The sequence below is a fragment of the Heptranchias perlo genome, chromosome 1 (assembly GCF_035084215.1).
Source record: "Heptranchias perlo isolate sHepPer1 chromosome 1, sHepPer1.hap1, whole genome shotgun sequence".
Classification (NCBI taxonomy): domain Eukaryota; kingdom Metazoa; phylum Chordata; class Chondrichthyes; order Hexanchiformes; family Hexanchidae; genus Heptranchias; species Heptranchias perlo.
This window is the reverse complement of record NC_090325.1, coordinates 22,528,564-22,550,435: the sequence shown is the minus strand read 5'-3', so window position 1 is coordinate 22,550,435 and position 21,872 is coordinate 22,528,564. Positions and strand designations below refer to the sequence as shown.

The 21,872-nt window shown below is 41.5% G+C and overlaps 1 protein-coding gene across 9 annotated transcripts in view; it reads right to left on the bottom strand.

Moving 5' to 3' along the window:
- The window catches only part of LOC137320406 (zinc finger matrin-type protein 1-like), a 133,719-nt gene that overhangs the window by 18,029 nt on the left and 93,818 nt on the right, over nt 1-21,872 (bottom strand). For 8 of the 9 annotated variants that reach the window (XM_067982120.1, XM_067982126.1, XM_067982130.1 and 5 more), the window contains 3 exons: nt 4,730-4,833; nt 3,532-3,636; nt 541-703 (listed from right to left, as the gene is read on the bottom strand). In XM_067982120.1, coding sequence (XP_067838221.1) covers nt 541-703; nt 3,532-3,636; nt 4,730-4,828 — 367 coding nt within the window. In that variant the 5' untranslated portion in view covers nt 4,829-4,833. Of the gene's footprint in view, nt 1-540; nt 704-3,531; nt 3,637-4,729; nt 4,834-6,219; nt 6,297-21,872 lie in introns of those variants that run through there. The other variant, XM_067982116.1, reaches the window with a different exon arrangement.

Below are 21,872 nucleotides of genomic sequence, written 5' to 3'. Positions count from 1 at the left end.
GTTCAAGAAGGCGGCTCACCGCCACCTTCTCAAGGGCAATTAGGGATGGGCAATAAATGCTGGCCTCGCCAGCGACGCCCACATCCCATGAACGAATTAAAAAAAAACACTCTGTAGGTTTTCAGTTGAAGACAAATTAGTTTTAGTAAGTTTCTTCTAGGTTTTGTAACCCAAGCTACACTGCCAAAGTGTTCTAAACAGTGGCTAATACGGTGCAGAAACCTCTTTCAGATAATTTGATTATATCGAGTTAATTTTATTCCCTGGGTTTTATATTTGGGAAGGGGCTGCAGAACTGTAAGAGAAAAAGAGCAAGTTATAAGCCTGAATGTATCTCATTAACATCAATCCCAACATTGTGAAAAATACAATGAATCAGATTGGAACCTGTATCAGACAGCTGAAGTCAGCCCCAAAGGTTTGAGCAGATTTCCTTGTACCGCAAAGTACCAACTCGACTGAGGCCACCAAATACTCTTGAAAAAAATCAGACACCGAGCACAAAAAATGGATTCTACAGCAGCATGAACGTGGTCCTACCGGTCTGTGGCTGTATGACACATGGCTGCTCTCCTGCCAGTTGTTTGAGCCGTTTAGCATGGACCTTGCCTTGATAATGGGATAGAGCAACTATGGGGGACGTGAAAACCATATTGCAGAGGGTGCAAAATTTATTCTTGTCCACTTCTCCTGTTCCAGCATCCTGCAAACAACCATCAGGTACAATCTCAGTCCATCATCTGTAAACATACTAGCGGCTCCATTAAAATCTTTATTATTTGCCCTTTAGAGAAATAGCCTACAATCACGCCTGGATCTTGATAATTAGCCTTTCACCACAAACCCACTGTTCTTGGCGTACCTAGACTGGATATCAAACTGAGAAAAATTGTGTCATATGATTTTATACACTGACTTTAAAATTTGGCCAATTCCTATAGAGCAGGGGTGTCCAAACATTTGTATTCATGGGCAACAAAGGTACATTTGTTGGAGTTTAAGCCGGTGTTATCCTCTTGTGTGTTCACAAGCCTGAGGTTCCTCTCCTTCATTGTGAAAGACAAGAAATACGTGAGCTGGTCAGTGCCGATGCGAAAAACCTCAGCCATAATGTTTATATTAACTTTATATTAATTTGCTTGTATCTCAAGTTGCCAATACCAACAAATCTTGGTGTTCTGATGTAGAATTGATCCACCAATGAGAACAGCCCTTTACAAAACTCCAGGCAAACCAGAATGTAAGGAACATAATTACAAATTGAACAGTTATTTGTGCTTCATGGACTGGATTGGCAATGATCAAGGGCCAGATGTGGCCCACATACTGTAGTTTGAACACTGTACTGTAGAGCAGTCTACATCTTTTTTTTATGAAGATAGATAAGCATACAAGTAAGCACCTTACAATTTCTCTCAGAAATGTCCCAAAGTGCTTTATGTACAATGAATCATAGGGCAGTGACTCATGTAAGCCAACGTGGCATCCATTTTGTGCACACCAAGATCCTAGAAACAGCAACGCGATGAATGATTAGTAAATGTGTTTTTGGTAGAGGGAGTAATGTTGGCCAGGACACCAGCAGAAGATGTTGCTCTTGGGCAATATAAACTAAATGGTACAATTTTAAATGGGCTACAGAAACAGAGAGGCCTGAGGGTTTACGTAAACAAATCTTTGAAGGTGGCAGGACAAGTTGAGAAGGCTGTTAAAAAAGCATATGGGACCCTTGGCTTTATTAATAGAGCCTTAGCGTAGAAAAGCAAGGAAGTTATGCTAAACCTTTTTCAAACATCGGGTAGGCCTCAGCTGGAGTATTATATCCAATTCTGGGCACCACACTTTAGGAAGGATGTCAAGGCCTTGGAGAGGGTGCAGAGGAGATTTACGAGAATGGGACCAGGGATGAGGGACTTCAGTTATGTGGAAAGAATAGGGAAGCTGGCATTGTTTTCCTTAGAGCAGAGAAGGTTAAGAGGAGATTTAATAGAGGTGTTCAAAATTATGAGGGGTTTTAATAGAGTAAATAGGGAAAAACTGTTTCCACTGGCAGGAGGGTTGGTAACCAGAGGACACAGATTTAAGGCGATTGACAAAAGAGCTAGAGGTGAGATGAGGAGAATTTTTTTAAGCAGCGAGTTGTTATGATCTGGAATACACTGCCTGAAAGGGTGGTGGAAGCAGATTCAACAGTAACTTTCAAAGGGAATTGGATAAATACTTCAAGGGGAAAAAATTACATGGCTTTGGGGAAAGAGCAGGGGAGTGGGACTAATTGGATAGGTCTTTCAAAGAGCCGAATGGCCTCCTTCTGTGCTGTATGATTCTATGATTCTCTACTTTTATATTTATTCTCTATTTTATTTTATTAAAATTTGGGATGTTTTACTACGTTGGAGGCACCATATAAATGCAAGTTGTTGTTGTTGTTTGAACTGGGTGCAGCGATGTGGAAAAATCACAGCATGTAACACCGCCTCATTTCAACATCAAGGAACGCCATCGGCTGTCTGTGCAAATATACAACTGTGAGGAATCATATTCAAAACTAGCCCGTGAAAAAAAATAACATGCAGCTTGTTTTAAGAGATCAAAGTTTTGTGCTGAGCTTCCTGGCACAGACTGGCTGTGATAATGGCAGCTATTCAAAAGTGCATCGCATAAAGGAGGCACCCCCAACATGGTGCAAAAAAGAAATCAATATGAGACGATGAACTTATGCAAAACTTGGCAAGAAATGGCTTACCCTTGATAATGCAGCACTTTTTACTTGCAAGTAATCAATTGTTTTTTTTAAACTTGCTCATAAAGTTATTAACCCTTAACTTTCCTAATTTAAAAAAAAATTCTTCACCAACAGAAAATTCCTCCCTGAAGTTGGCTTGTGCAGTGACAATTGGAGATCTTTTAAGGACACAGATCAGAGCTGTGTCTCTCCCTCAAACCCTTCCCCCTCCCCTTTTTGTTTGCCCTGGCACCTGAACCATAGAGTTACCTTAATCTTGTTATTGGTAGTACTTTAATAAGATTCTGTATTGAAACACACAGAACTGATAAAGAGCTTGATTAATTCCAACCACTGGCAGATGTTCTATAGAAACCAACCAGAATACTCAATCCCTGCTCTATGCCAAGTGGTGAGAACAAAACACTACAAATAACAGAACCTATTCCAAAATCATTGTCCATTACAGCACTACACAATGGCAGAATAAGGTACCACACCAACATAACTAAACTGTTGGTTTCCAAGGGAAATTTTCAGCTGGTCCAGTTAATCACAGCACAACTTGGACCAATGGAATTTTTGACCATCTCAGTACAGGAAGTGTCTCCAATGGTAACTTACTATCCAACACTTATGACAACACACCGAAATTAGGAAAATACGGCTCATGAGCTGGTCTTCAAAAAGTGGACGGTGTGTTGATAGGTTAACATCAGTAAAACGTGACCATTATAGTAAATACTTGTCCAGCTCAACTGCAATTTTAATTCTGGGCAGGTTTCCCTCGATGTAAAAATACCCACCTGAAAACCGACAGCAACATTCTCTGTTTTGATTTTTTTGGATGGTGCTCCTTCTTCTTTATGCATTTGAAAGTAAAACCGCACCTTGTTGGCATGTTTTTTGCTCTTTAAAACAAAAAGCACAGAGAGCGAACTTAAAATTATTTTCAATTAACTTTAGCCACAAAGAGGCATTCATGAAGTAAGGGGCAGCAGTGAGGTGGGGAGAAGAGGGAAGCGAAGGGAGGAAGGCTGCAATAGGATAACGTGGACTTTAACTGCTATTTTACCTGTTAATTGATCGCTCAAGGCATACATTGCATGACAGGAAGGGGGCATTTTTACAACACTACAACAGAAGTATGCTTCATGAGTTCACGTTGAAAAAGAAACCTTTTTTCAATAAGATAGCACCTGAATTACACAGTATATATGCAGAAAATAAATGATGGTTGAGCACTTGTCTGTAACACACAGACGACATTTGAAGAACTCCAAATTATAAGAGCAAAGCTGGAATTATTGGCACATCCATTTAAACTGAGAGCTTCAGATGACTGGGAAGGTATTTTACACGATAAGACTGATTATAATGGGGATCTTAAAAAGTTACTTGAACTTTTCAAGAATTATGTCAAGGCCTTGGAGATGGTGCAGAAGATTTATTAGAATTGTACCAGGGATGTGGGACTTCAGTTATGTAGAGAGACTGGAGAAGCTGGGGTTCTCCTTACAGCAGAGAAGGTTAAGGGGAGATTTAATAGAGGCAGTCAAAATCATGAAGGGTTTTGACAGAGTGGAGAAGGAGAAACTGTTCCAACTGGCAGATGTGTCAGTAACCAGAGGACACAGATTTAAGGCAATTGGCAAAAGAACCAGAGATGAGATGAGGAGAATTTTTTTTATGCTGCGAGTTACTATGATCTGGAATGCACTGCCTGAAAGGGTGGTGGAAGTGGATTCAATAGCAACTTTCAAAAGGGAATTGGATAAATACTTGAGGGGGAGAAAATTTGCAGGGCTATGGGGAAACAGCAGAGTGGAACTAATTGGATAGCTTTTACCAAAGACCTGGCATAGGCAAGGTGGGCCAAATGGCCTCCTTCTGTGCTGTAAGATTCTATTAGCTGTCAGTGTTCTATGGAAACAAAAAAATAAAAATTGCACTTGAGGAAATACATTGTTTGTACATATTTATTATTCAAAACCTGCGAGCTACCTCATAATGTGTGGTCCTTTGGACTTCTGAGATCAACATGGCACAGCAAACCTTGCAGTAATTATCCATGAAAAGTTCATTGTCATTGTGACCTCCCATTTTGTCTGAAAAGAAGCATTCAAAACATCAACGGTGGCATTGTGAAACCAATACAACTCTATCCGCATACAGTTCACTCCGGGCAATTCAAAATAATTTCTCTGAATTTAAAAAAAAATGTAATTATCCAATAATTTGAGTTAAGCAATGCAAATAACACCGCAAAGTGGGAATTTTGTTTAAAAAAAAAGACTTTGAATTAGGAGCAGACTGTTATCTGGAAACTGCTCAGCTCAGAGGCACTGCAGCACTGTCACAAATTATTGACCTGACGAGAATTTTTTTTGGTTCAATATAGGAACAGATTTCATACAAAATCAGTGTGGCGGCTTCTAAAGCGATCTACGGCTCACTAAGGTTTAGGAGTGCAATGCGAGAGATTAAAGCTTTTTATTTTGTGTTCATCAGGCAGTGAGTATTGTACAGAAATAAGGACAGAAAGTGCCGGAAATGCACGGCAGGTCAGTCAGTGTCAGGTGAAAGATGAACATTTCAGGTGGAACTCCATCTCAACTCTCGTCAGGTCTGATGAAATGTCCCACTTGTGATTCTACTTCAGATGCAGAATAGTCTTGCTGTGCATTTCAAGCATTTACGGCTTTTATTTCAGATTTCAAGCACTGTGCTGTTTCTTGTTTTTATTTTTACACATAAAGTGTACAGTTTTCTTTCGGTAATTAGAAACTGAATAAAATAGCCTGTAATTCCTCCTACTTCTCCACATTTGTGTTTGTGTAAAATTTGTTGGATGTTCCCCATCTTGCTCATTTCTAATAGTCTGTGGTGTAGTTCTTGCCAGATACAAAAGAAAGTTTTGGTTTGCTATTATCCTGAACCAGGGGTGCCTGGCTCAGCACCATGTGCTAAATGAACAACAGCTAACAGAGAGTAACATTACGAGAATTCCAGTCACAGGGCTCAGATTACACTGTTTTCATGATTTATAAAGATCACCTGAATCCCAGGTTTAGGTTATATCACTTAATCCATGTTTCATTACGCAATACGTTTATGGAGAAAGTATATTTAAAATGCATTACTAGCTACTGACCACTAACGTTCTGCAGTGTATCACTCACAGGAGGAATAACACATTGATTGTGAAGCAATGACTGAAGATCACAATACACGATTTAAAGAAGAGTATTTCTAGGTTGGGTTTTTTTCAGTGGTTATCCATTATGTAGTTATATAGTACGAACTATGTTTGCTGTTGTTGAACTTACATTGATCAGGATATACTGATGTCTCAGAGTCAGGGTGGGGCCACAAACACACATGTATAAAATTTCCCTAAAGCTGTACTATTCCCCTGTATCATCTAATAAAATGAATCCTAATATTAACCCTGGCTCAATGTGTCAGTTTGGCTCAGTTGGTAGCATTCTCACCTCGGAGACAGAAGGTTGTGGGTTCAAGCCCCGTTCCCATTGAGCACAAAACCTAGGAAGACACTTCCGTGCTGCATTTTCACTGCGCTGTCCTATCTATGAGACAGTAAATTGAGACTGTCTGTTAAACATAGAAACATAGAAAATAGGAGCAAGAGTAGGCCATTTGGCCCTGCTCCGCCATTCAAAATGAGCATAGCTGATCGTCTAACTCAGTACCCTGTTCCCGCTTTTTCGCCATATCCCTTGACTCCTTTAGCATTAAGAAATATATCTATCTCCTTCTTGAATACATCTGTTCTGGTGGATGTTAAAGATCCCATGGTACTACTCAAAGAAGAGCAGAGGAGTTCTCCCAGTGTGTTGGCCAACATTCCTCTCTCAACCAAAAAAACATTTCATTGCTGTTTGTGGGTCTTGCTGTGTGCAAAATGGCTGTGGCAATTGCCAAAATAAAATCAGTGACTGTAAATCAATATTACTAATTGTATGAAGAACTAATTGTAATAAGGTGCTATATAGATGCAAGTTCTTTTTTAACCAACTAATGTACAAGCGCAAACTAACCATCCTCTGCTGCCATCTATGTCACTATGCCAATAAAAGACAACAAAACTAGAAAAAAATTAAGAAACTATTGTTGCATATCATAACGAACACAATGTTCCCATTCAAAGTTCACACTCACGGTTTGTGGTATCCACCTCAACCCCTCAAATGTCTCACTGTCCTGTAACACACTGAATATTCCATAAACCTTTTATGGTTATGGAGTATATTCAATATTTACCTGATGACCCATGAACACAAAGACTCTTACAGATCATCATAGACCATTTTCTAAACCAGATAAATATTAGTCTAAAAACATTATTGCATGCATTTTGTTTATATATATATATATATATATATATATGCGCATGCATTATAGTGATATATAACAAGATGGAGTATGAGTGAGCTGAGATGACCAATTTGATTTGGAGTTCATTTAAAATAAATGATTTGCTTTGTGTGGTTGAAATTTAAAACAAGGTCAGAACAGGGGTAAGTTCTGGGCTGCGGCTGCTGTGGTCATTCTTAAGCTCTGTCCTTACCTTGGGGATAGATGGAGGCAGTAGACTCTGCACCTTCCCTCACTGTAGCCTCTTCCTGTAGTTCCACAGGGATGCCCTTTTAATAGAAGGCCTGCAGTCGCCATGCTCTAGAAGCATCAATTACTCTTTAATGGCCGAATGGGCCATGAACCAGTGGGGATAGTGAGCAGGATTGCGCAACAGACGGGGAGAGAAAGACGAGTGGGAAGGGGGTGGAGAATCAGAGGCACCAGAGAATGGGCTGAATAGTCGACCAACGGGGAAGGGAACAATAATGGCTGTGAACAGAGGGGGAGGGGTGGGGCCCAAGCTGACACCTGATGCTTTGCCCTTCACAGCAATTTCAAAAAATGACGCAGCAGGTCGGGTTAGCCACTGCTCTCAGTTAAATTTGTAAAGAGGAAAATAAAAGTAAAAAATAAAAAGCTACAATAAAATAACAAATATAAGTAAACAAGGTTTTTTTTTACCAAGGTGGAGGATAAGACACTATCAGAGAGCTCTGCGAAGCCAACCTACGGCCAGAGCATAGAACTGCATGGAGACTGAAAGGAGTTGTTTTTTAAACCATGTGTGATATAACATTAGCTAACACTTAATATTGGAAAGCCCTATCAGAGCACCACCTTCAGGCATAACAATTGTAAACAATTTTACAACACCAAGTTATAGTCCAGCAATTTTATTTTAAATTCACAAGCTTTCGGAGGCTACCTCCTTCCTCAGGTGAACGATGTGGAAATGAAATCCTCGAAATGAAATCGCATTTATAATTCACAGAACAATGCTTGGTGATTACAGACAGTTTTTTCAACTGCCCGTTGCCAAGGCAATCAGTGTGCAGACAGACAGGTGTTACCTGCAAGTTCTCAGAATATACAAATCACCAAAAAAAACAACAAACAAAAAAAAGAGATAGAGAGGTAGAAACATAGAAAAGACAGCAACTGACCCGTTATATTAAAAACAGATAACATTTGTTCGCTGGTGGGGTAACGTGTAGCGTGACATGAACCCAAGATCCCGGTTGAGGCCGTCCTCATGGGTGCGGAACTTGGCTATCAATTTCTGCTCGACGATTTTGCGTTGTCGTGTGTCTCGAAGGCCGCCTTGGAGTACGCTTACCCGAAGGTCGGTGGCTGAATGTCCTTGACTGCTGAAGTGTTCCCCGACTGGGAGGGAACCCTCCTGTTTGGCGATTGTTGCGCGGTGTCCGTTCATCCGTTGTCGCAGCGTCTGCATGGTCTCGCCAATGTACCATGCTCTGGGGCATCCTTTCCTGCAACGTATGAGGTAGACAACGTTGGCCGAGTCACAGGAGTATGAACCATGCACCTGGTGGGTGGTGTCCTCTCGTGTGATGGTGGTATCTGTGTCGATGATCTGGCATGTCTTGCAGAGGTTACCGTGGCAGGGTTGTGTGGCGTCGTGGACGCTGTTCTCTTGAAAGCTAGGTAATTTGCTGCGAACGATGGTCTGTTTGAGGTTGGGTGGCTGTTTAAAGGCGAGTAGTGGAGGTGTGGGGATGGCCATAGCGAGGTGTTCGTCGTCATTGATGACATGTTGAAGGCTGCGGAGAACATGGCGTAGTTTCTCCGCTCCGGGGAAGTACTGGACGACAAAGGACTCTGTTGGTTGCGTCCCGTGTTAGTCTCCTGAGGAGGTCTATGCGATTTTTTGCTGTGGCCCGTCGGAACTGTCGATCGATGAGTCAAGCATCATATCCCGTTCTTACGAGGGCGTCTTTCAGCGTCTGTAGGTGTCCATCGCGTTCCTCCTCGTCTGAGCAGACCCTGTGTATTCGCAGGGCCTGTCCATAGGGGATGGCCTCTTTGACGTGGTTAGGGTGGAAGCTGGAAAAGTGGAGCATCGTGAAGTTGTCCGTGACCTTCAACATGTCATCAATGACGACGAACACCTCGCTATGGCCATCCCCACACCTCCACTACTCGCCTTTAAACAGCCACCCAACCTCAAACAGACCATCGTTCGCAGCAAATTACCTAGCTTTCAAGAGAACAGCGTCCACGACACCACACAACCCTGCCACGGTAACCTCTGCAAGACATGCCAGATCATCGACACAGATACCACCATCACACGAGAGGACACCACCCACCAGGTGCATGGTTCATACTCCTGTGACTCGGCCAACGTTGTCTACCTCATACGTTGCAGGAAAGGATGCCCCAGAGCATGGTACGTTGGCGAGACCATGCAGACGCTGCGACAACGGATGAACGGACACCGCGCAACAATCGCCAAACAGGAGGGTTCCCTCCCAGTCGGGGAACACTTCAGCAGTCATGGACATTCATCCACCGACCTTCGGGTAAGCGTACTCCAAGGCGGCCTTCGAGACACACGACAACGCAAAATCGTCGAGCAGAAATTGATAGCCAAGTTCCGCACCCATGAGGACGGCCTCAACCGGGATCTTGGGTTCATGTCACGCTACACATTACCCCACCAGCGAACAAATGTTATCTGTTTTTAATATAACGGGTCAGTTGCTGTCTTTTCTATGTTTCTACCTCTCTATCTCTGTTTTTTTTGTTTGTTGTTTTTTTTGGTGATTTGTATATTCTGAGAACTTGCAGGTAACACCTGTCCGTCTGCACACTGATTGCCTTGGCAACGGGCAGTTGAAAAAACTGTCTGTAATCACCAAGCATTGTTCTGTGAATTATAAATGCGATTTCATTTCGAGGATTTCATTTCCACATCGTTCACCTGAGGAAGGAGGTAGCCTCCGAAAGCTTGTGAATTTAAAATAAAATTGCTGGACTATAACTTGGTGTTGTAAAATTGTTTACAATTGTCAACCCCAGTCCATCACCGGCATCTCCACTTCAGGCATAACAGGTATTGCATGGAATACATTGTTCTACCTACTGATTTGAATATACTGTATTATGGATCTGTTTGAGTTCACCCAGTGCAATTGAATCTTTTAAGGGAAAAGTGGACGAATATTTGAATTAGAGAAATATCCAGGGCTGTGGGAATAGCAGGGCAGTGGATTTAGTTTTTGATTGCTTTAACAGTCTTAATGACTCAACAGTCGTTTAAATGTTTCGCTAAGAATCGACTACATTGGTTGTGATTGGTATTTCTTTTAAAGAGGTATATTTTTCCAAAAAGTTTTCTGGTAATAATCTCTATTTCAACACTTCAAGACAGCTAACAATTTACAATGCATCTAAAAGAATGTCTGCCCGATCTGGCATCTCCTGGGTTGTCTTTTGTACTGGACACATTTCATGGCTGAAAGTACTCTGGGCAGTGGAACATGCTTTGCTGCTACAATAACCTCTACAATCATACACACACCTTCTTTCAGGTCATGCAAACCAAATGGTGCAGTGTTGAACCATCCTTTCACCAATGTTTTCATTAGCAGCCTCTAATATAACTGTGTCCTGCCCTGCTCTAAACTGCAAACTTCAGTGGCACTAACAGGAGCGATGCAATGCCAACCTCTGCATTCACTGATTGGCACACCTGCTAAAGAATAAGTACTCACTGAAATGCCACTTCATGATTGGATAGATGAACTGTCAATCGTGGGGCAGGACAAACATCAGGTTGGAATGATGCAGAAAGGGAGGTGCAACCTTAACATGAGCACATTTTATTTTAACCCACATTTCTCTGCCGCAGTCACTTACCCACCTTTCAGTTCCTCTATTCGAGTCCTACTGTTTGTTTCTAGAAAATGTGACACATGAACATCTTTTACTGTTACCAACAAGCAACGTGCAACAAACATGCCGGTGTTTTTAGAAACTCAGAAGTGAGTATACTCTTGTAAATGAAAATTAAAAGTGAGACTATGGCATATGCCTGGGTCTCCTGAGTCTGGGTGCAATAATCTGACAGCTCTTATCTCACTGGGTGCTACACTGCCAACCAACTGCAAAGCATAGTGACCTCTTGTGAAAGAAACAGGAAGTACGTAAACCATTTAACTACAGAGAACTGTATAGTATATTGTCTTCAAATTCAGACAATGTAATTAGAATTTTTGGATGTAGAACCCCACAACAGTGAGTTAACATGTGCAAGCTCACGGTATTTGGTGAAGAAAGACTTCAACAAAAGAAATTATCATTTTCAAATTTATTAAACAAATATACTGGAAGTTAAGAAATGTTCTATGGTTATCTTTTCTCTAACTCTACAATATTCCATGTTCAAAATTTCCAGGTCATTGCTGCAGGTGTTATTTGACAGAAAAATAACGGGCAACTGTGAAAGCTTAAAATGGGTGTTCAAAATAATAGGATTAAGTCTTTATCACTAATCGTTGGAAGTACACAAGGAGTCTGGCAGCATCTGAAAAAAGATTGGTTAACACTTTGGGAGGAGATTCTTTGTCAGACTCTCTATTCAAAATGCTTTTTTTTCTCTTTTCAGATGCTGATAGATTTGCCATGTAATTCCAATATATTCTCTTTTTGAAGTTTGCGTTGTTGTGACCTGTTAAGACTTAAATCTGTATCCCCTGCACTTAGCTACAGAGAAAGATGGCAATAAGCAGCACAGTCCGTTATCAATCTCTTAATGAGTGGAGGTTGTATCCTGCACGTTGCAAGTTGACTAGTTCTGAATCTGGCTGCGATCTAACCTCACACGTGCAGCATAACCTGCTGGAATCGCAGGTGCTGAATTGATGTTGGCATAAAGTTGATTCAATTAGGGAAGATTTTACACTTGTTCCAATTCAAACATGGGCTGAATGCATCTGATTGAATTGGGGCAGCTTCGATAACCCACTCAGCATTTCTACACACTAAGCTCAATTACAGCACCAGCCTTTTGTGGTAACTGAGCTGTTAAAAAATATAACCTGTGACTAAGATCAGGGATGGAAGAGACCTACAAGGATGGTGGAAGCAGATTCTATAGTAACTTTCAAAAGGGAATTGGATACATATTGAAAAAGGAAAAATTTGCAGGACTATGGGGAAAGATCAGGGGATTGGGTCTAATAGGATAGCTCTTTCAAAGAGCCACGCAGGCACGATGGGCTGAATGGCCTCCTTCTGTGCTGTATGATTCTATACAACTTAGGACGCTGCTGGTTAAATAAAAAGAGCTGGCAAGCCACTAACTTAAAATGTATACTTGAGGTCTAGGAAAGTAACATCTGGCTGAAAAAAGGCTGAATGTACTTTCAGGTTTTGGACTCGCCTTGTTCCAGAGTTGCATTCAATCCTCCTGATTTTTTACCCCCCTCCCCCACCTCCTTTCAAAGACACAACTCATGCTGGTGCATGGATTCATAAGCAGTGTCAGCCTTTTGGCGCATTGCCCAAGTGGCCATTCCACGTGTTTACCAAGATGGCGAGTGTTGGCAGCCTACTCAGCCTGATTCTATTCTCATCCGATGTCCGCACACACGCATTTTCCAGCACGGATCACTTGATAGCAAACAGGAGCCAGAACCCAGGCTGATTGTTCCTTCCCTCGTCCAGGAGCACTAACGCCTATTGTGTAGCACCCTAAACTGTTGCCTCTGCCTACACCCGCTAAATGTGCACAGGCTTGGGGGTCAAACCTTCTGGTCTATATCGTTTAGAACTATATCATCAGTGTCTTTATCTACTTGGGCATCAGGAGAGCTAGGTCAGTTTAATTAGAGCGGAACTCTGTCAGACTACCTACAATTTATTTAAAAATTATTTAACTTACAAAAACATTATTTCCTTTTTTTTTTACTAGTTATGTATTTTGCTCATTACTAAAATGGCCTCCAATCTATGGCTACTAAAAGACTCGCATTCATATAGCACCTTGCCATGTCCATCGGAAACATCTCAAATTTTTAACATACAATGTCCAATCTGAAGAATGGCACCTACAAAAATCTAGGAGTTCTTCGCTCCTGCACCGCAGTGTCAGTCCAGATCATGTGCTCAAGCCTTGAAGTGGGATTGAACCCACAACCTTCTGACCCAAAAGTCAGAGTGCTACCAACTGAGCCAAACCAAATTCCACTCTCACAAAATCAAAATACTGCAGATACTGGAAATCTGAAATAAAAACAGAAAATGCTGGAAACACTCAGCAGGTCTGGCAGCATCTCTGGAGAGAGAAACAGAGTTAACGTTTCAGGTCGATGATCTTTTGTCAGAACTTTCACACTCTCCTGTATTGCACTGTTTGGATCATATTCAAAGTACACAGCTTAACCCTTTTGGCTCATTAAGATTATCAACTTCTCCATATAGATGCAAAAATATCAAATATTAGAAATCAACTTTGTACACCAATGTGATTATGCAGTCAAATATGCAGTGATGATTCTACTACAAATGCGTCTTGGATGTTTGTGACAATAGTTTTTGTTTTGATATTACGAATCATTTTTGGCACTTATATGCTTATTGTGGGATTTCCAACTGTTCCTTACAAATGATTGCTTTAGACCTATTTTGGATGTCAGATATCTTCGTTTATATTCATAATACATCGACCATTATACAAAATGGCACAATAATCACCTTTACCAAAAGCATTACTGTGTCCTTATAAGACTTACATCTGCTCACACTAAGGAACATTGACCTTGAAACATAAATCTACATTATATAGCCAATTCAAAAGACATTCTGTTTAGATAGTTCTTGTATTTGTTAGCAATGTGCATCTGAACATCTGGTGTTACTAATAGTGGTTTATTGATGCATGGTACAAAGAAAAAGAGGACACACACACAGTACTATACAAAGAACAGGTAATTACTGCAGATGATAAAGTGATAGAGCTCTCATTATATGAGCAACGTAACCAAAAGGTCAAATTATGAAATAATGACAAATAAGGCATGACAGCCATTTGTGCAGGAAACTAATAATCTTCCTATTTTCTGTTAGTCCCCCATAATGATATGTCAGCTAATAGCCTTCCCCTGAAACCCAGAATATTTAAAGCACTTGGTGCACTTTCTTCACTCCCAACAACAGCCAAAGATGAGAAAAGACCATTCAGCCCATCGCTCTAGTATCCTGGTGCATTTTGAACTTTCCAACATCAATTTTTTTTCTTGGTGAATTTTTCTGCTCACCTCTATGAGAGATGTTGTTATGAAAAAAAACAAACTGAACACTTTCTCATTTTCAGCGGAATCTAAGGGAGGGCTGAGAAAGAAAATGGGCTGGAATTTTCTGAAAACTTGCGCCATAGTAATGGTACATTGGCGCTGTACGTCATCATTAAAGCAAAGAAGGTCCAGGAAAGTATGGCGTTTACGCTAGTTTTTACTCCATTCCAAAATTTCTTGGGCCATTTGCTCAGCTCCTCCATTACCTTCGCCCAAACAGTGAGCCGTTAATTATCATAGCTCCACCCCCCCCCCAATAAAATCAATGATGATCGCAAATTTCCTGAAATAATTCTCGTTTTACAAACGTACGAAAATGATGGGCAGGAAAAGACCAGCTGACTCATCAAGACTGCTCCACACTCATGATGGCAGGAGCATCATGATGAGACACTTCCTCCCCTTCTATTCCTTCCTCCCTCATATTCATATCTACCTTCCCCTTAAATGCATCTATGCTATTTGCCTCAACTACTCCTTGTGGTAGCACGTTCCACTTTCTTACCACTCTTTGGGTAAAGAAGTTTCTCCTGAATTCCCTATTAGATTTATTAGCAACTATTTTATATTTATGACCTCTAGTTTTGGACTCTCCCACAAGTGGAAACATTTTCTCTACGTCTACCCTATCAAGCCCTTTCATTATCTTAAAAACCTCTATCAGGTCACCCCTCAGCCTTCTCTTTTCTAGAGAAAAGAGCCCCAGCCAGTTCAGCCTTTCCTGATAATTATATCCTCTCAGTTCTGGTATGATCCTAGTGAATCTTTTTTGCATCTTCTCCAATGCCTCTATATCCTTTCTATGATATGGAGACTAGGACCATGCACAGTGGTCTAACAAGTTTAACATAACTTCTCTGCTTTTCAATTCTATCCCTCTAGAAATGAACCACAGTGCTTGATTTGCCTTTTTTATGGACTTATTAACCTGAGTTGCTACTTTTAGTGATTTGTGATCTGTACCCCCAGATCCCTTTGCTCCTCTATCCTATTTACACTCTTATTATCCAAGCAGTATGTGGCCTCCTTATTCTTCCTACCAAAATGCACCACCTCACATTTAGCTATATTGATAGATATTGTCTGCATATAGTGCCTAAAAACTAAGTTACTGTGACAAACTATTTATTGTATATCTGGTTTACAAAGCAAAGACTGCTTTGTTCCAATTTATGGAACTAACCTGAAACTTACAGTGCAACACAAAAATAAATTCCACTGAAATCCAGCAATTATTAAGCAGAATGGGGGTACTGGTTCTTCCGATTAAGTTCTTTGAATTGAGTTCCACCCTGATCTACAATGAATGCTAGATATATTTAATTTAGAGACACACTAAAGATGCAGGACTGCTACCGAATGGGGTCCTGAAGAAAACCATGCGAAAGTTTTTCGACGATCCGATATGAGTTGTGCCATTTGTAGCTTTATCGCTGAGAAGGAAGAGCCCGTTTTGTGCTTGTCAGACAGCATCGGAGCTGTCAATGAACTGAGATCAGCCAAACAATCATCACAGTTGCTACTTATGATACGTGACGAGCTTTTTTTCTCCCCCTGTTTGGGCACAGCCTTACAATTGCTTTTTTAGCAATCGTTTGCTTCAGCGAGCGCCCCCTTTTCCAACAGGAGCAGCCATCTGTTGAGTGAGTAGCACCTTAAAGGTCAGTGATCGGTTTCGTAAGGGAAAAGGAGAATAAACACTGGGGACATTTACTTTGCTGAAATCTCGACGCAGTCTGAAACGCGTTTTCTTTCTATGCCTCCTTTTTGTCAACGCTACATTTTCAATAAAATAATCCTGGCGGCAGTTGGGATTATAAAACTCTTCTTCCTTCCTGCTGCGGCCGTGAGCTGAAAGAACAAAAAAAACGCGCACTAACGGTCCAGAATTTGCAGGGAAAATAACGGCGAGTTTAACGTGCATGCCGTTATTGGTGTACAAATAACCCAGCAATTTGTGGTGAGGAAGAGACGTAATAAACTGGATAGCCAGGTGGCGAAAGATAGAATACTACAGCCTGGTCTTCAGTTGCTTCCAAGCTTTTATTCACACAACGCAACATTACACTCACACCATACCCTAGATCAGCTCTCTTATAAATGGACATAAGAGAGTTCCCAATTGATACCCACCACCTGAATACAATTAACACTAATTGATGTAAATCACATGGATACAATTAACAAGAGATACCCCATGAGTTGCAAACTGCCGCAAATTGCTGGACGATTTGTGCCATTCCATCGTTAGCCTCGCGAAAACGGCAGCTCGCCCTCAACCTCCCTGTGAGTTTCAAGAAATTGCTGCATAAAATGAATTAATCTTACCGCAGAAAGGTAGGGCTGATACTTAACGAGGCAAGGACCCTTTTAATGACGAGATTTATGTTCGTGCAATGCCAATCAACCTCTCCGGCCTAGAAAGGGAACAATTGAAACTGTGGAGTCTCATTCCTGCAGGTAGTAAATTGATCTTAGAGACTTTTAAAATTTAAATTTTAAAACATTTCTTCTTACTTTTCCTTTCTGGCTCTTTGTTCCCTTTCTTAATCCAATCTTTCTTTCCCTTTCTTTATTTCTCTTTCTGTACTTGATTTGACTCTAATTCACCCTATTTCCTTCTCTGTCGTTCCTTTGTTTCTTTCTCAATCCTTAAATCTCGTTGGTGAAGGACTGATGGTCCTGCGTTCACCAATGTCCTAGATCCCCCGTTGCCCTCGCTGCGCCGTTATCAACTCGCACTTCCAGCAATTTGCGGTGCAAAACTTTTTCGAGCTGGTGGGTAAGGAAAACAATCTAACAAACGGGGCATGAGGCGAGATGCCCCTCTCCAGCAAATTCTGGGCCAACATCTGTGTGACCAACCACGCAAAATATTTCTTCGGAAGTGGCCAACATTGGCTATCGGCTGCACCGCTTCTGATTTGCCGCTCGGCTCGCTGCCACCTAGTCTAATGACAAATCCAGGAAATTTTGGAACAAGTTGGTAAAATTTACAGGAAGTTCTAGGCCAATACTGTCCTCAAAGGGTTAACGTAACTCTGCCCAGAGGATTCGATGGACTTTGTTTCTGTCTTTGTTGATTATCTCATCCCTCCTACAAGATTTTGAAACTCTCATCGGTTTGCCAAATGGTTATCTTCAACAAACACTGATTAGTATCAGCTGCAGGCTAACAGAAACCAAACAAGCCCAAGCTTTTAAATCGTCTGCCTTTGAAACATTTGTTGTTACTGTTAAGTTGCAACACGGAGCTTGTGTATAGAGACAGGAAATATGTTAAATTGCTGTTAAATCAACATAAGGGGGTTAATTTCAACTCCCCTTGCCTGGATTTGCCAGGCGGGGAGGCGTAGGTGCAGGTGGCAAGGAGACCCGCCCGAAGCCGGCGGACTCCTCTTTAAATACGCAGATTAGGCTCTGATGATGTCATCGGGGCCCCGACCTGCTACTTTAACCTGAGGTATTAGAATGGGCTGAGTCCGCCTGCTGCCACTCCTGGACAGGCACGAGGCATGACTTGGCGCATTCCCGCCCAGGAGTTGAAATCCAGCCCAAGATTTCACAATTAGCCAACCTTGAATGTGGAACTTGCTACCACAAGGAGTAATTGAGGCGACTAGCATTGATGCATTTAAGGGGAAGCTAGATAAACACACGAGGGAGAAAAGAATAGAAGGGTATGCTGATAGTGTTAGATGGTGGGAGGAGGCTCGTATGGAGCATAAACACCGGCATAGACCAGTTGGGCTGAATAGCAAGGTGCTGTTCATTTTATGTAATTCCCCATCATGTCGTTCGCACAGCCAGAGACTTACAGCACACAGTAAGAGGTTATTAAGTCCATCGTGTCTGTACTGACTCTGTCCTAGAACAATTCACCCATGGCCACACGCTCTTCTTAACATACTGTGGTTCTGTTGAAACATTCTTAGGTTATCTTTGAAGGACAAAAAAAATGAATGAGAAACAAGAAAACAGTTCTTAAAGATGCAGCACCTCACTCTCTACATGTAGAAATTATTATGGATTTTGATAAGAAGCTAACAAAAAGGGTTAAGTCTTTCACGCACAACATTGCAATGCAATTTTTAAAAAGAACTTTTAAGCCTTTTTACAAGCTCCAGACGGTCCACTGCTCCCACTAAATATTCAGAAACAATCTTTTTTTGGTGGGTGCGTGTGTGTGAGTGGCCATCAAGTATAGGTGCTACTGGTAACGCACCTGATGTGCTTATTTCAGATTTTTATAAGTGGTCCCTCCACGAGTCCATGTCGGTAATTTTGGAGGTTCCCTTATTTTTTGCCATTAATAACAGAGAGACTGTGAGTCAGCCTATTGGTTGCAAGAAGGACTGGCCAAAGATGTTATGTCATTGGTACCCACTGTCAGCATCAATGTGATGCTGTCAATTTAGTGGTGATTTGATTGGCAGAGGTGCCACGACATGAGGAATTACCTGGGCAAGGTCATAATCGGTGAATCAGATCGAAAATAGAGCTCTGGAGATAGAGCTCTGGAAATTAGTAGATCATCGTGGCTACAATCCTTGAGGATAGGTACTGATTGTGGCATCAGTTACAGAGTTTACCCATCAGAGCTATCTTCCCGTCTTGGTCACTTTGGGAAATTCAGGACCTTGACATTCAGTCGCGAAGCAGCTACCCAAAAACAAAAATGTACTCCAGATGGGACTATGCTCGGATTAAAAAAGGACACTGTCCGTGTGTGTTTGGGCACTTTCACAAACGACCAAAGCAAGTATCAAATCGATCTGATTCACCGATCATGACCTTGCCCAGGTAATTCCTCATGTCATGGCACCTCTGCCAATCAAATCACCATGCAGGTGCAGCAAGCAGCTAGGAAGGCAAATGGTATGTTGGCCTTCATTGCAAGAGGATTGGAGTACAGGAGCAAGGATGTTTTACTGCAGTTATACAGGGCCTTGGTGAGACCACACCTGGAGTATTGTGTGCAGTTTTGGTCTCCTTACCTAAGTAAGGATATACTTGCCATAGAGGGAGTGCAGCGAAGGTTCACCAGACTGATTCCTGGGATGGCAGGACTGTGGTATGAGGAGAGATTGGGTCGACTAAGCCTGCATTCACTAGAGTTTAGAAGAATAAGAGGGGATCTCATTGAAACATATAAAATTCTGACAGGGCTAGACAGTTTGGATGCAGGGAGGATGTTTCCCCTGGCTGGAGGGTCTAGAACAAGGGGTCACAGTCTCAGGGTATGGGGTAGGATGTTTAGGACTGAGATGAGGAGAAATTTCTTCACAGAGGGTAGTGAACCTGTGGAATTCTCTACTACAGAAGGCTGTGGAGGCCAAGTCACTGAATATATTTAAGAAGGAGCCAGATAGATTTCTAGGCACAAAAGGCATCAAGGGGTATGGGGAGAGAGAGGGAATATGGTATTGAGATAGAGGATCAGCCATGATCATATTGAATGGCGGACCAGGCTCGCAGGGCCGAATGGCCTACTCCTGCTCCTATTTCTATGTTCTATATTTCTATGACGCAAAATAGGAGGGGATTACCACTTTAAAAAAAAAGCATAACAATTTAAAACATGGAAAACGACAAGCACGCCAATAAGATTACGAGTAGCTTCCTTTATAACAGTGAGCACCTGAATGTGGGGAATGTTACGACTAATGTAAATACTTCAGGATATGGTTAAAGTATTAAGTGACAGATGATATAAGCCAGCTATCTTTTAGTACCAAAAGGTGGACTGAATGTCCATAGCTTGTTCACTATGGACTATTTCTGAACCCAGACATGGGTTTGGGTGGTTCCCATAATCATACATCATGTAGCCCTCAAGATAGCATTTTTTTTATTTCCTTCAATATTCTCTCTTCCTCTCCTGAAAATACTGACTCATACTTGGAAATGGTTCCACAGGTACCATCTGCTCTCTGTTGCAATTCTTGCTGTACGGGCCCACACAGTAGGTATAAGCAAGCTGTCAGCACACACGCATGCACGCCCGCTTTTTAGTGTAAGTCACTGGATTTAGTGTAAGGAACAGTAACACTGTCCAATTTCTTTCAACAACAACAACTTGCATTTAGATAGCGCCTTGAAGATAGTAAAAGGTTCCAAGGCGCATCACAGGAGCGTTACAAACAAAATTTGACACCGAACCACTTAAAGGGACATTAGGACAGGTTGGTCAAAGAGATAGGTTGTAAGGAGCGACTTAGAGGAGAGTGAGGTAGAGAGGCGGAGAGGTTTAGGAAGAAAATTCCAGAGCTTAGGGCCTAGGCAGCTGAAGATACGGCCGCCAACGATGAAGCGATGGAAACTGGAGACGCGCAAGAGGCAAGAATTGGAGGGGCGCAGAGATCTCAGAGGGTTATTGGGCCGAAGGAGATCTCCGAGATAGGGAGGGGAAAGACCATGGAGGGATTTGAACACAAGGATAAGAATTTTAAAATCTTAATAGGCTGAAAATTAATGTATGTATTAACCGAGAAGATGGCATCTGGAACATTCAAGGTTGAAAATAAGTTGCAACTCAAGAAAATTACATTAAACTTTCAAAACACCTTTATAGTACTGCTATAAGCTATATAGCTATAATCTATATAGTTAACTATAATCACTATTTTAAACTTTGGAAATCTGGAAATGATAAGAATTTGTTTTCCTATATAGATGTTTAACAGTCAAGACTCCTGCCAACAGGAGCAAAAGAGATAAGTGGAATGAGGCTTAACATGAATGGTCATCTGACCAAAATGACTGTGCCAAGGCATATAAATCTCTTAAAAACGTGCAATGTCCAGGGTGATATTTACCTCCTGGTCAATAGCAAATGCTATTTGTATGTGGAGGTTGAACAAATGAGGACATTTTCATCTTTTTACAGTATTGACATTAATTACTAACAGTATATTTTGGGCTAGATGCAGTGCGTACATGCCTCGAGAGTCCCCTCCCTCAGCTCTAATACCCACTTTCTGCACCATCACAACATTTTCTACTTTCCACATCACTTCTGTGGGGGGAGATCATCAAATTGATTATTTAATTGTGACCAGCTCTTTTTATCTGCACTGTAGGATCAGTCTGACCTGGATTCATGTCAGGATTTCAGACATAAAAGAACAATATTCAACTCAATGTGCCACTCAGCTCCTCCCTTATACCATCCTGAAAAGAAATCAGATACGGCAAGCAGCAACTTCCATTAAGAACCAGTCTTGCTTATTTCCAACAAGTTGGACAAAGCACCAGTCTTGTATGAGGTTTGCTGCCTTTTAATAATTGATTGCATGTGTAACCTGAGTCACCAGCCTAATGGCTCAAATCTTTCACTCCGATTTAAAATGCTATTCCGCAATTTCTGTGTTAACTTAGATTGTAAAGACATTAGACTATAAAGCAAATTAATTACTCTTCCCAGTCCCACTCAGACTTCAGAAGAA